This window comes from Rhododendron vialii, chromosome 10a (genome assembly GCF_030253575.1).
Source record: "Rhododendron vialii isolate Sample 1 chromosome 10a, ASM3025357v1".
Taxonomy (NCBI): Eukaryota; Viridiplantae; Streptophyta; class Magnoliopsida; order Ericales; family Ericaceae; genus Rhododendron; species Rhododendron vialii.
In genome coordinates this window covers 2,739,501-2,754,788 of record NC_080566.1, presented here as the reverse complement: position 1 = coordinate 2,754,788, position 15,288 = coordinate 2,739,501, and the positions used below count along the sequence as shown (strand labels likewise).

Sequence of the window (15,288 nt, the reverse complement as noted above, 5' to 3'; positions counted from 1 at the left end):
TGTGGTTGAGTAGTATTGTACGTGATTGATTCTATTAAACTTGGTATGAGCAAATTAAACTCCAAACTGCCACCTCATTGACGCAGCCGAAAAATGGGAGATCCGGGGACCTGTACGGTGCGATCCAAGCAGTCCATGACATTTGAGAGATCACACATGAATGGAAGATTCAGAACAAATGTCTTCCTTCTCCTTTCTTTGTTTGAGGATCGAAACATAACTACATATTACCATAACTAAGTCATTACAGATTTAGCCAAATTAGGCGATGCCTTTACAACTTGCATAGGAACTTTCATGACAGCAACATATTGGAAATCAAGACCTAAACCTGTACCGTAGAATAAAATAGGCTTAACAAAATCATTCGCCTTAGACAACCCAGCCAGGCCGTGTACCACAGTCAAACAATCAGTGAGAATTTTCACTCTGTATAAGCCCATCCTTTCAGCCCAATTCCAAAGCCTCAAGATCGCTATTGCTTCGACCATAGCAGCTGAAGAAGCAAACCCACCAGCAACACCATTGTGAGAGAATGTGCACCAAGAGGTTGCCCTTTTCCACGTATTTGGACAACAAGCCCCGTCCACAACAATCATAGGAGTTACAACACTGAACTCCTCCCCAATACTTGAGAACACAGCTCGGTTACACTTCGCAGCAGCATTAACTCTTGGAAAACCCTTGGGAATCCTGCTCTGAACCTCTTTTAGGAGCCTTAAAAGCCTACGAATCTCCTGCAAACCCTCTTGGATGGGTACCATGAATCCCTTGAAAGAAAAACTCTATTCCGCCTGAAACAAATAACCCACAAAATGCATGTGGCCTCCCAAATAGTTCAAATATGCGGAGCTTCTCTAATCCAGTTAGAAAGCAATCAGAAAAAGACACAGGACTCCTTGTGGAGAAATCCAACCCAGATTTGAAGCTCTCCACAGCCTTTGAGCCACCTCGCAATATAAAAAAAAATAAATCATATGCTCTATAGTTTCTGAAGCATTCCCACACTCCGGGCAGCTAGAATCAACTTGTAAACTCCTTCAGACAAGAATGTCTTTCAATACAAGAAAATGTAGGGGACACATTTGCTCTCCGTCCTATACCAAACAGTTACGTCGCAACTACAAACATGCCAATCACCAATAAACCTCCGGTATCATACTGATTTTAATACAAGAAAATGTAGTGGCCTGCTGAAGAAAATGTAGTTGCCCAAACATGTTTCATCGTCTAGATAGAAACTCAGGCAGGCATGTCTTTCAATTTTTCAGAAAATGTCAAAAGTGCTTTGCAATAAGAACATATCATTCCCAACCTGTTAAAACTTGTCACACATTGCTCATTTAAGCCACTCAAGTTTGGTTAATAAAATCTAGAGGCTACTTCACCTATTGCCAATTGGTTTTAGGTTGGAACCCTCCAAAAAATCTAACATGGTATCAAAACTAGGTCTTGGGTGGCCTCACATCATGTGGTCAAGTCTCAATCGCTCGAGTCAATCATTTCACCTTATCAATTAATACCTCCACGTGCATCCGGGCTGCATGTGAGGGGTCGCCTGAGTAAAAATCTCCTAGTTTCCTCAATTTGTACCTTCACGTGCATCCGGGCTGCACGTGAGGGGGAGTGCTAAAACTTGTCCCACATTGCTCATTTAAGCCGCCCAAGCTTGGTTAATAAAATTTAGAGGCTACTCCACCTATTGCCAATTGGTTTTAGGTGGGAACCTTCCAAGAAATCTAACACAACCCTAGTAATAGCATAATTATTGGTAAAATACTTGTACAAATACCATACATTTCAATTCTCAGCTCAATCATGAAATAACTAAGATACTGACAGATAATTCTAAGTTCTTTTCAAGAGAAAAGAAAAGAAACGTAGGGGAAGAGCTTTCTCTCCCTTGTTTGAATGGTTAAAGTGGTGAGAGAGGGTGAGAAATCAGGAACTCCTTGTGGAGCCAAATGAGATGGTGAAAAAACATATTACTTTATTTTCTTTTCTTATCATTAAAAGAAATCATACTCCTCTCTTTTCATTTCTCACCAAAGTAGCCAAAAAGGGCTCTTAATGAGATTTTGAGCCAACGGTGAACCCATAATTCCAAGACCTAAAAAACCAACGCGCGCTGGCATTTCATCTGCTGCAATGAAAAACTACATTTTCAATGTACGGGAAAAAAAACCAGTTCAAAAAGATGCAAGGGAAAATGAATACCCAATGAACAATGGAGATTTGAATTGCTTGGAAATCGAACTATTGTATCTGAGATTCCAACAAAATGACCATATCTAGCTGGGAAATTCACCAAATTTAAATCCTGAAATGCGCAAATTGAAGAACAGAGAGAGAGAGAGAGAGATTTACGAGTGGATTTCTCCTCCACCATTAATCCTTCCGATTCGAAGCTTGACAAAGGAGGAGCTTTTATAGTATATGCCAAAGGATAGTCGCGTTTCTAAAGCGCGAGTTCTAGTCAATTCACACTTCGCAGGTTCAACCTGCGAAGTGTGTCTAAATAGCGCCTGCTCCATTAATAATAAATTATGGAACTGTATTAGGTTTATTTCATAGATCGAAATCATCAAGAACCCTAACCCTAGTAAAATTCATACCAATCGAATAGGAATAGATATCTCATGGAGATGTAAAATGAAGTTCTTGCGTTTATAATTATGGCTTTGGCTTCATTGAATCAAATCCAACAAAAGTCCTGAGTTGTGGGTTCAACACGGGACGGCAATTGAGGGTATAAAACTTCACCACCACCCCTAGATTTCAGTCAAATCATATTATATGCCTCTCACTTCTCCAAAATCACACTGCATCTACTTATTTTTGTGAAATTGTGCTAAACTTTGGACCCACATTTTCAACAAAATAATTCTCAAAATACCAAATTTGCCACCCCCCCCTCTCATTTTCATTTTTCTCCATGTATAGATATTCCAAACATAACAAAAAAATAAATCCTACAGTCAAAACTCATCTCTCTCTCTATCCATAGATATCTCACGCCACATGCCACCCAGAACAACCCATTCATCTCTCAGTAATGCTACACACACAGCAAACATGCACATATTTATTGTGGGGTCTACTAAAGGTCCCACACAAACAATCTGAGTTGTTTATTAAATGTCAAATATTTTTTCAAGGGCTCCCGCAAAAAAGTAATTCAATCCGATACTTATAGGTGCTCGATTTAATCATCTAACTTTTCATTCGGATTTTAGGATAATGAAAAGTTAGATGATTGAATTGAGGACCTATAGGTATCGGATTGAGCTGATTTTTTATGGGAGCCTTTGAAAAAATATTTTACATTTAATGAACGGCTCGGATTGTTTGTGTGAGACCTGTAGTGACCTCCATATACGGATCTGTGTGGTAAAAGTCTGTGTAAACAGACTTACTATTCATTTCTCCTGCAACCTTGCAGACTCTCTATTTTGCTTTTCTCTTTTGGTGAGCAAAGGAACACTCAGTATCAACAAAACCGCTCTTTTGCTTTCAGAGAAAAATCGGGCAGTGAAGGAACAAAATAAGTTTTTCGATCTTTGTGTGTCACACTATGGAGTCATAGACTAATACTCCCTCTAGCCCATTTTGTTTGTCCTTTTTCATTTTTTGTGTTATTCTTTAAACGCTTATATCTCTCAATATATAATGTTTTTCATAATTTTAAGAACTTAGTATTATAGCACTAATCGAAAATTATCAAACAAGATCCATTTGCATATTTTTTGATATTTATATTGAAAAATATAAACTAGTGAAAACTGACACGAAAATCAAAAAAAGACAAAGAAAATGAGATGGATGGAGTATAAGCATGAGAAATACAAGACATTCAAACAGGTAAACCAAAGACGAGAGTTTTTTTTCTCGACGATCACCAGCTTATGCTCACCCTTGCTAGTTCCCTCCCCAGTTTGGTCAAAACAGTACATTCAAGCCAGTTAGGGGATTCACAAGAAATTTATTTTTTGCGGCCTAACTCGAAAATTGAACTTGATCAATTGTGGGGAGCAAACTCACCAACTAACCGGACTAACCCATGGGGCTAAAGAGAAGAGATTGAGATAGGAAGGGTGAAGTACTTACTGAATTGGGTTCTAGAATTTGTTAAGGGAAGTAGCTTCAGTTCAGAGAAGACAGTAGTAGTAGAGTCTTTGTAGTAGTGATGGAATTAGTTGGGGCTTGCTAAACACACCGATGATTGGCCCTCTTCCCCCTTGTTTGCGTGATCAACACCTTTCATTAGTACATGGGAAAAGGGACCGACTGAATTTGTAGGAGGCATCTAGTTTCGTAGTTTAGAAGATATTATGCATTTCTGGTGAAAGATGACAGAGCGATAGAGGAGCAGAGGAGGAGGAGAATGGTCAAAACGCAAAGATGACGTATGCTAGAGACGCTAGCTTGAGGGGGAGAGAAAAGGGAAGTGGTGGAGGGGAATTGATTACTGGTGGGGACCAACACAAGTCTTACCTAATCACCGACTCAAGCTGAGAGAGAAAGAGAGGGGAGGGTCAAATGAATGGGGTGTGTTGTAGAATGATTCCCAATTCTATCATAGGTCTCTATTTCGTAGCCCCTAGCAAAATTGGGAGAAATCTGTAACCCTGTAGACTGTCTCATGTCTCATGCCACCTACCACCCAAAAGACCCTATCCATTTTTCCCTGCAGACTCTCTCTCCATCCCAAGTTAGTCCAGTTCACACCACCTTCCAATTGTATGAAAGCGTCATTGGGATATAGAACTCCAACACCAAAGTTTTGGAAAAATCTTACCCAGGATCAGTGACACACTTGATGAACTTGTCAGTAATAACTTGCTGCTAAAAGTGAAATAACATGTGCATTCCACGTGCATGGCGTGTGCATTCCTAGTTTTGTAAAAATCCCTAGCTATCTCCATATATAAAGTTTCTAGTTGGTGTATAGTGTTCAAGTTACACGAGCCAATAAATGACTAAAGATGCATGTTAATGTCTATGTTGATGGGCATTGATATAAGAGATTATATGACAAATCATAATTGTGGACATGCAATCATTGATGCTTAGGCTACGAGCATGACTAGATCACGACTTACAAATGATGAAAGTATACATACAAAGAACCTCTATTTTGGTATATTTCAATCCCTACGACATACCGTTACTGAAATTGGCCCTATCTTTTGCTAGTTTGTTGAGGTTCTTTATGGAACTTGGGGCTCTAAAACCTTACAGCCTTGCACTCCATCCTTGTGATTCTGGTGGCCCCACCCACTTACATGTGGTTGACACCATTAATTAAGTTGTTGTTGGCTCAAAGAAATTTGTATCCAATGAATCAATTTTAGAGCATGTTTACTGTCATACTATGGATTTTCCTACAAATAAGGAGTGAATGTTATTCTGATCAAGCTGTACATGGTCTAATAAACTCTTAACTGTAGTAGAAAATTTCAAAAATTGTTGATAAGAACATTTGGAGCATAACTCAATGCGACTTGCAAGGCACATAGATTGCAAGGAAGGTGCTAAAAGAGGACTTTATTTACTATTAAGGTTTGTGAAACAGACTTGACATGATCCAAAAAAATAGACTCATAGAAAGATAACAAAGGATAACAGACTTCATTTACTAACAGACTTCAAACATGATCCAAAAACAAAAACAGACTCAAACAAATGACTTCATTTAAAACAAATACAATTAAATTGTTTAAGAGAAAAGAGTAGAGGGCTATGCCAGAGTAGTAAACTGGAAGGGTTATGGGCATTTGTGAAGGTTGTGACTTTTTGGAGGGTGGAGACGTAATTAAATCAACCGTGTAGCCCTACAATTCCACTCCCTTCCGGATCGATTTGTCTACCGTCATTTCTTATTAGTTTCTATTGGTTCACGCAGATCACTATCTCATCGGTCCATTACCAACCAAATGAATCCTACGGCCCTCCCATGGTGGTCACGCGGATCACCATCTTATCCGTTCTTTATCAACCCATCCATCACTAACCAAATGAATCCAACGGCTCCCATGGCATTCACGCGGATTACCCTCTCATCCATCCATTACCAACCAAATGAATCCTATGGCTCCCATGGCGTTCACGCGGATTACCATCTCATTCGTCCATTATCAACCCATCCATTACCGATCAAATGAATCCAATGACACCTTTTATGGCTTTCACTCGGATCGCTATCTCATCCGTCCATTAACAACCCAATCCAATCCAACGGCATCAAAAGGTTTTCTACCTCAATTTTTTTTTTCTATAAATGTTGGAGCAACCTCAATACCTCCCCATCCTTTCTCAAATCCAAAAGATGTCCACCAACTCCACCCCGCTCCCAGTATTCATGAAATAACTGAAATTGCAATTTTGAGAAGTATTGGTACCCAAAGAATAGTCTCATAAAGATTAGGGGGACGTTTACGAATTACGGCAAATTCTCTCCCCTGAGAGCGAATATAGAGAGAGAGACAGTCAAAATTAGGTATTGTTCTCTCGATTTTCTCTCTCCCCTCAAAATCTCCCTTCTTCGTTCTCCGCAGATGGCCCCCAACCGATGGATCAGGCCCGAGGTTCTCTCTCTCTCTCTCTCTCTCTCTCTCTCTCCATGTATGTGTAGATATATGTATGTACGTTGAGATCTGGCTTGATAAATAACGGTTTGAGCTATGTTTTGGGCATTGTTTAGTTTAATTGAGAAGATTCTGATGGGGTTAGATGTGTGTACGTGTAGGTTTATCCTCTGTTTGCGGCCACAGGGGTTGCTGTTGGCATCTGCGTGATGCAGTTGGTGCGCAACATTTCCACCAATCCTGAAGTCAGGTGGTTATATATACATACGTATATATGTATCTCTCTCTCTATATGTATCATGGTTTGTGTCCTCTGCGATTCGATGGGTTTTACCATCTAAAAATAACTATGCATACATTCAAGGATTTTGTCGCTATTGACATCGTTAAATGAGATTAGGAAACTAAATCCTAAATGCTCCATTTTGACAATTGCTTCCCTCGAGTTGACTTGATCCAATGGAATATCCCGACCAATGTCCGATTCATATGAACAAGTACATTGAATTATGCATTTGAACCCCAATGGGTCAGCCTAGTGGTCAAGGCCTGGGATTTGGGGGTTTTCTCCCTCCTAAGGTTTCAAGTTCGAAACCTCTCAGGTGCTATCAACTCCTTTGGGGCCAGTCTATATAGAGCTTTGCTAAGCTTTAATTGGGTCGCCCGCAAGTGGGTGGCGGGACTCGTCCCCTTGGAATAGTCGAGGTGCGCCTAAGCTGGCCTGGACAGCTGAGTTATTAAATTATAATAATTATTATTATTATTTTTTTTTGCATTTGTATGCAATTATGATCTTATGTTTTTGATGTTCTACGTGTTCAACACTCAGCTGTAGCACAATTATAATTTCCTGTGATGAGAATTATTCCTACTAAGCCAGATTGTACTGAATTTTTTTTTTGGTGTGTAACTTTAGCTTTATGTTTACTGGTGCTCATATTTGTTGTAGGTCAGAGGCTTAGACGAATGGTTTTCAGATAGCTTCATCTCTTCCGATAAGATTAATGTGTTTGTTGTTCTCATGGTGGTGGCGCTGTGATAGGCAATTGTGAGTTTTTTTGGAAAGGTGGTGTGGGAGGATAGAATTTTTGGTGGAAAGAACTAACAAATTTCTATATATTCTGAGTTGTATTAGTGAATAGTGACCATCATGATATTCTGTGTTGTAGTAGTGAATGGTGATCATTGTGACAACATCTTCAGTGATGGAGTTGACAAGGCGTCGAATCTAGACATAAGAGATATGGTGATAGTTGACAAGCGTCAAAACTAGACATAGCAGACGTAGTAGACATGGTGATAGTAGCACTGTTATTGAGTAGGTGAATGGTGCTGAAACTTATATGGGTCTGGTAATTATAGCAGCCTTTTAATATGGACTCCTTATTCGCTACCCTGACTCCTTCCCTTAATAACTATTTGTTTTTTTCAAAAATGGCAATAACTAATTCTAACATATTATTATATTACTTTCCTCTTCTTTTTCCCCCTTATTTGTTGGGTTATTTGTATTATTTTTGGTGGGATTATGGTTGGGCTACTTCTTCCACTTTCATATTCTTCTTGTCTTTAGTTTTATGGTCTTCTGAAACAAAGTTCCGTGACGGGTAAACTCTACCTTTAAGGGAAGTCCATGCTCTTAATGGTTCTTGGATCAACATCATCATTTCCTATTGGTATGCCCTAGTAATATGGAAGTTACTCCGTCCGAACATGGCTTGAACCGCTTGTGGGGGGTCAATTCTCATCTTGTTGTCACGTCCCACGTCGCATCTTGTCTTCTCGAGCTTAGTGGGTTCCTTCTCGTCAATCTCTCGTTTGTGTGTGCCTTGGGGACACATAGTAGCCAAAAACTCGTCTCATTTGGCTCGCATCTTGTCATTCATATCTGGACCAGTGTTCGTCTTTTACACAGCAGAAACGATCTCACACCCCGTGTTCTGATACCAATGATGGGTAAATAGGGAGGCTTCACACAAAATGACAAAAATATACACACAATAGATCGATATGATAGTTGTGGATAGTAGGGCTATGGGAAGAGGAAGACCTAAGCTGACTTTGGATGACATGATATGGAAGGATTTGGGCGTACTAAATCTAAGTGAACAGGTAGCCTTGGACAAAGCTCAATGGAAATATAGGATTCATATAGCAGACCCCAATTGATTGGGACACAATGCTTGGGTTGGTTGGGTTTGTTTGGTTTCATAGATTTGTAAGAATTGGTTTTGTAGATTAATATTTCTTACAAAATTACGAACACTCTTCTCTCATTCACACATACATTACACGGGGGTGGGGAAAACCCCCACAGGGGTTCTCCTATCTATTATTTTTCTCCCACACTTTTTACCATAACACGCATACAATATAGAAGGTACATGTGGCTCGGATCCTTAGAAGATACATGTGGTTTGGATCCTTGTCTGAAATGCTGGGCTTTGTGGGAGTTTGGTCTTTCCTCTCTTTTGCTTTTGTTTTAGTCATTTCGTTGCCCTTTGGATCTGCATATTAGTAAGTAGAACAATGGTTTGTTTTCCCACTTACAGAACTTGTTTTCTTAAACGACATTAGTTTAGCCTTGCACTAGGCAGGGGTATTTGATTTCCTCCTCGTCTGTGCACTTCATCTGTCTCCAACATAGTGTTTGTTCAAGCTTTTGTTTGTTAAAGAATCTGAAGCACGTTTTGGATGCGTCCTGTCACTAGAAAGATGTCAATCTTCAGAGTCAGATTATGGAATGCGCACAACCACACACACACACACACAAAAAAAAGTACTCCAGTAGTTTTCTATCTTTGTCCTCGTTACTCCTTACAATGAGAAAAGCTAGGGCACTGAATGTTTTTTTTTTTGTAGATGAAATGATGATTTCATGGATCAACTGACTACGTTCATTTCTCGGGAAATTGTAGGGTGACCAAGGAAAATAGGACAGCAGGAGTTCTGGATAACTTTGCAGAAGGAGAGAAGTATTCTCAGCATGCCCTCCGGAAGTTTGTCCGCAACAAGTCTCCAGAGATCATGCCAAACGTCAACAAATTCTTCACTGACCCAAACTAAAGTTTCCTTCTTACATCAAACAGTCTGTTCCTTGATTGTTGAGGTTTCTTGGTGTTCTTACATTGCTAGTTTTGGAATGTTTATGATGGTCTGGAAATGAGACCGTTGACTATATTTAAACTGGTTGACCAGTGGTACAAACTTGAACAAGTTTAATAAAGAATTGAATTGCATTTTTTGTCATCATTTTCCTTGTATATATTTGCTTATGTAACAAACAGTTTGTGGCTGAGAGCACCTGATTGATCATATCCAGTAAGAACAATCATCAAAATATGATTTGCACCTGGAACTTTAGTTGACAGTAGAACTTGTAAAAATTGCAATTTAAACATGGGCATCTTTTCACTTGGCAAAATAAAGAGGTTTTCGTACAGTTTTAAAATGTGCTTGGCAAGTTACAACAATTGAAAATTTCTGTTTATGCTTACACAATGAAAGTGCAAGTTTCTTAAGCATCACTTGGTCTATCTCATTACATGGATAAGTTTCTCAGGCATCAAAAGCGACTATAAAACTTAGGATTAGCTTAAGTGATAGATAAGATAAGTGTCTTGCATGCACAAGTCTCTAGTTCGACTCCCACCCTAAGGCACAATCTTTCGTTCAGGCTAGGAGAGTTTTTATTGAGAATTTCTAATCAAAGGATACCTTTAAGAGGATGGGGAAGAGAGTTAGTCGGGGTGCACGCTAGCTAATTCAAACTCCTCAATATTGAACCGACTGTAGAGAATTTAATTGAAATTTCTTCTAGAAACAAGATAAATTGATCGTACTCCTCATCGAGGCATAACTTTCATGTTCTTCCTATCAAGCTAAGAAAGTAGAATATACAACCATAGAAATCAAGAAGCATCATCAATGCCATGATTTCGGAATCTTAGATGACAGAAAATGGATTCTGGCTACTCCGGTTGATGCATCAAGAAAATGCATCCAACATGTAGCCACAAGCTAAGCATCAAGAAAGAGTGGAGTGTAGGATTGCTGTGTTGAATGTGTCCTGGGCATTTGAGTCACAGGAATCGCGAAGACCGAAACTCGCATCAGGAATTCAGGATACTTCCTTTTTGTATATGTTTCTTCTCAGCAGCTTCAACATACCATGATTTCCATGCTGCGCGATAATGACCAAAAAGGTCAGTAAGAGCTGGGACACAATCAACCGAACCCATATTAGTTGTCGCATCAGTGGGATCCAGTGTACAATATACATGACACAACCTCAAAATCCAAAATCATCAAAATGGTCTAAAAGTTGAAACCGCACAATAATCCACAATCGGGGAAATTATAACAAAATTAGTGCAGAGCAACAGGCCATAAGGGCAGAGTGCGGCCAACTGACTATTGTAACTTTGCTATAGGCAGAGGAATATAGATTTTGTTTTCAAACAGAACAGTAAACATCATTTAGATGAGTGACGTTTCTTATTCAACCACAGCATAGTTGGACGCCAAGGATAATTTGTATCAGCACTAAAGCTTGTGAGTGATAAGTAACACATCACACAAGACGATAGCCAAAAAGAATGTCGCGGAAGAGAGTTGATAATTTTGTCACTACTTGAAGTGGTTTCATAACCCAATAGAGAAACTGCATAAGAGATCTATGACATTTTCATAATAATATCATGAAATGTGGCTACAATATGCACCACTAGAGTATATTCTAGGACCAAGATACAACCCACAAGCAGGTCAGAATGACTTTTAGTGAAATGTACCTTGGTTGCGATACCGAGGACCATAAGGAGAAGCCAGGTCCTCTAAGTCTTGAACTTGCCTTACATTTTTGTTTTCTGAATGTCCTAGGTCGGCCACACTGGCTGGAGTGAAGGGGCCAAACACAAAACCATTGGAGGTATGTTTCCGTGGCTGCAACAATGAGTTCCTGTCATGTTCATCTATCAAATTGTTGCATCTCATAAGCACTGGTGTATCTGCCTTCTTGTTTGAATTCCAATCCAGTGAAGATTCTTTCTTGTACTTCTTTGGAAGACTGTTCGTGATCTCAGTTCCAAAAACTCTTTTTTTAATCTCGTTGAATTTCAGAGCAGTAACAGGTCCATCCTTTGGACTTCCTTCCAACCCCAACCATCTGAATGCTGGTTTCCTGCTTTCCGGGTGATGAGTCTGCAGATCAGATTGATCTAATGAGAAAATATGAATAATATATATACTTGTGTTATGTTATTTGCATTTCTAATCAATCTTCTTTGGTTTTGGATTTTACCTTTTCAATGAGATTTATGGATGAGAAGACATTTGCAATATCATAGAGGCGCCTGACTTTTGCTGCAGAATTATCTTAGGCAGACTATGTCAGTCAAATTACTAATAGAATTGCTTCCCCCAACTTCACTGAGAAAATACTAGAGAGTAAACAAGAATTAGAGGTCGATTACTTCTCATAGCTGTTGGATCATGGATGTCGCCCAGCAAAGCTTTTGCAATGTAATCAAGAGTCATCAAATCCGCCTAAACAAAAAAGAGGAAGCAGATCAAACAAATAGATAATCTTTTATGTAGTTGTTAGAAAAACACTGTTCATCTGGCTTACCTTGGAACTAATGAACAGCTTGATAAAATTCTGGGTGAGAAGCCCGAGAGATTTCTCCTTTCTGCTGTCTATTTAAAAGATAAAAGAAACTAAAGACCTTAGTTAATGAAAATTAGATTTTATAGCTCTTCAAAAACTGTGTTCCCTCAGAATTTTGTAGAGGATGTGGAAGCATATCACTGAAAAGGGCGGCAAGAATTTACCAACTTTGCATGATGCCGAGGGCTTGTCTTTCCCGGAAGTTGGAAGCCCTTCATAAAGATAGTCATGTGAAACCTATGGAAAGAAGATCACATTGATATTGAGAAGAACATGAGAAGCATAAAACCCAATTCTTGCGGATAGGACCACACACACACAGCTGAAAAATCGCACATTGTCCACAACATCCAGGTTGATTTGGTCGGTTGGGTACCTCACAGGAAAGTATTTCAAGAAAACGTTGTTCATGGTTGGTTGGCCACGTGGTAAAAAGTGGGGCAGTAGTTCAAAGTTACGACCACTCAACATCTCAAGCCAAGCACAAAGTGGATCATCAAACCACTACCACATGGCCGACCTGGAACTTCACATCATGTTTTCACAAAATACTTTCTGCACCCCATATACTCAAACCCATTACTAGTTCTATAGTCTAAGTTAACACTAATTCTTCATAATCCAGGAGAACAAAATAGACCACCAACTAATGAAAACATGTAATTTTCTTTTACTTGCCTCATCTTTACTCAGCAGCCAAACACAGGTTAAAAGGAAAGAGAGAATCACAAAAAACTAGATCCTAGATAACATACATTATAATCTGAAAGGCAGGAACTGGAGGTAGACAAGTTCTCATTCAATGCTTCCTCCTAAACAAATCAAAATAAGGTAATGTTCAGAAACTCTCACTCCCAATTTCTAGACCTTTTTGATACATAATGACCAAAATTTCAAGTACCTTAAGCATATCTAAAGCCTTAGGGATTCCACCAAAACCTCTCCAAAAATACTGGTTCTTTGCTTTTTTGGACAAAACCTGAGCAAATTGAGTAATCCAATAAATATGTACGGAAATTTCAGCTCCATTAAAGAAGAACCCTTGTCAGCAAAGGAAGAAGAGAAAAAGAACATACACCAACACTTTCTAAAATGTTCACAATGTCATAAATTCGCCGCCTTTCAACACCTGCAGCATTAATCCGATTCAATAAACAAAAAATGTAAGGAAAAATTCGGGGAAACCACCTCCTCCCCCACCCAAAAAATGAAAAAGAGAACCACAAGAATAGACATAGATACAGACCTAATCGGTTTGCAGCATCATCCAATCCAATCGAGTCCACGCCATCTCGATTATACAACTTCAGAAAACTGACCAAAACCAAAAACGAATCAACCTTGTTCGGCCACAAACTAAACGCACAAAATAGTCTGCAATAACACTATCCATGTAATTCCAAAGCAAAAACGAATCAACCTTGTCTAAACACACAAAATAGTCTGCAATAACACTACCCATGTAATTCCAAACCAATGTGAGTCTAAGCCGGAACGACTAGAGATAGACCTAACCTTTGGCATTATATGCACATAATGACTACTCTCAAAAAGTTTTACCTCTTAAATAAAGGCCTCTATACCTCTGAAAAGTGAGAAAAAATCAAGGGACATTATGCCAGATGGTCTCGCGGGGGTGACGTTGAGTCATCACCCCTCACAAGTACCACGTGTCCACAGAGGTGGCGCGGGGCCACTTCCCTCGCGAAACTGCCACATGTTGCTTTTGTACTGGTTCCACGCGTCACTTTTGGATTGTACTGTCAAACAATCAACTCTGATCAAACATCGTGTATGCGGACCTTAGAGCCAGCTCAGAGGGGAAGCGGAGTTACCAAGCGCTCCCCACTTTGATATAAGTTATCTATAAGTATTTGAAAGATGCCATATGTAACTTTTCTCTCTTACAATTGTATACTTTTAGGTTAATTTTATGTAACTTTTAGTAGTTTTATTGTGATTTTAAAATAAAATTTTTTAAAATGTAGGGGGCCCAATATTGGGAGTTTGCTTCAAGCCCCAATAAGTTTGAGCCGGCTCTGGTGGACCTTCCCCGCACTTCCTTGATAAACAGGAGTATCACTCACCATAAAAAAAATGCATGATATACATAGTTTGACAAGAATGTCTATGTCCACTAAAACTAATTTTCAAAAAATGGAATTTCTTTTTACATATACAATCGTTAACGTAAACTCTAGCATTTATCAGCAACTCCTGCTTACGCAATATCGTTTATCAGTCTTGGTAAAACCCCAAAAAACCTACCAAAAAACCTAAGAAACAAAACAAAGATCCACCAGGAAAACTTCACGGGGAGAGAGAGAGAGAGAGAGTACTTGGAGCACAAGACGCCGAGAGATTTTTCTTTACGGCTGTAAAAGCAATGGTCTCCAGGGGGAACCAGGGACGACATCTTGTCAAACCAGGTTGTTGACGAATCGATCTTCAGAGAGAGAGAGAGAGATGGCGGGTCAAGAAGTTCAAAAAATGGGGTTTGGGAAATCACTGCATCTGTCCACTGATGTATCGCGTCACACAAGGGCAGTCTTGGTAGTTTACGCAAAGCACACACAAAAATTTGGAAAATTTTTTGGGAAAAATAAAAAATAAGCTTAGAATTGGCTTTTCAGTTTTTTAAGTAGGAAAGATAATTTTTACGAATTTCTCGACCAAGGAATTTTCTCATAGGCCTAGGTCCGGCCTCGTGCAAGGCACGAGAATCATGCCCGTTGAAGAGGGCTTTTTGGTTTTAGAGTTTAAACGGACGTGTTCTAAATTGTTTGGTTCAGAATGTGGGTGCAGAGTTAAAGCAGTTAGGGTAGGGAAAAACAGCAGTTTTTTTTTTTTTGAAAATGGAAAAACAGCAGTTTGAGAACCTAAGAACTGGAATTTTTACTTATAAACTGGGAGCACGTATAATATACGCAGGATAATGCAAGCCAACCATTAAAGTTGGGATTTTTATTCTGAATTTTATTTTTGTATTGGCCCCAAGTTGTAGCCGGCGATGACTTTTTTTTTTTTGCCACG

The 15,288-nt window shown here is 39.2% G+C and overlaps 2 protein-coding genes across 6 annotated transcripts; one reads left to right on the top strand and one right to left on the bottom strand.

The window, feature by feature from the left end:
* The first annotated feature begins 6,441 nt into the window (after positions 1–6,441).
* Positions 6,442–9,839, top strand: LOC131303556 (uncharacterized). Its single transcript, XM_058330484.1, has 3 exons — positions 6,442–6,587; positions 6,749–6,837; positions 9,506–9,839. The coding sequence occupies exons 1-3, from the start codon at positions 6,558–6,560 to the stop codon at positions 9,651–9,653; spliced, it is 267 nt and encodes an 88-aa protein (XP_058186467.1). The 5' UTR covers positions 6,442–6,557; the 3' UTR covers positions 9,654–9,839.
* A 540-nt stretch (positions 9,840–10,379) lies between these two features.
* LOC131303554 (E2F transcription factor-like E2FF) lies at positions 10,380–14,781 on the bottom strand. 5 transcript variants are annotated; one of them, XM_058330481.1, is made up of 11 exons: positions 14,595–14,781; positions 13,502–13,569; positions 13,332–13,384; positions 13,157–13,234; positions 13,011–13,067; positions 12,420–12,492; positions 12,217–12,284; positions 12,062–12,134; positions 11,890–11,963; positions 11,381–11,789; positions 10,380–10,770 (listed from the first exon to the last, which is right to left on the bottom strand). In XM_058330481.1, exons 1-11 carry the CDS (start codon positions 14,669–14,671, stop codon positions 10,700–10,702), a joined length of 1,101 nt encoding a protein of 366 aa, XP_058186464.1. In that variant the 5' UTR covers positions 14,672–14,781; the 3' UTR covers positions 10,380–10,699. The 5 variants fall into 5 exon arrangements, with proteins under 5 accessions (XP_058186464.1, XP_058186462.1, XP_058186463.1 ...); XM_058330479.1 differs by having other exon boundaries at positions 10,380–10,803; positions 14,595–14,750; XM_058330480.1 differs by having other exon boundaries at positions 10,380–10,803; positions 11,890–11,951; positions 14,595–14,741.
* Positions 14,782–15,288: the final 507 nt, after the last annotated feature.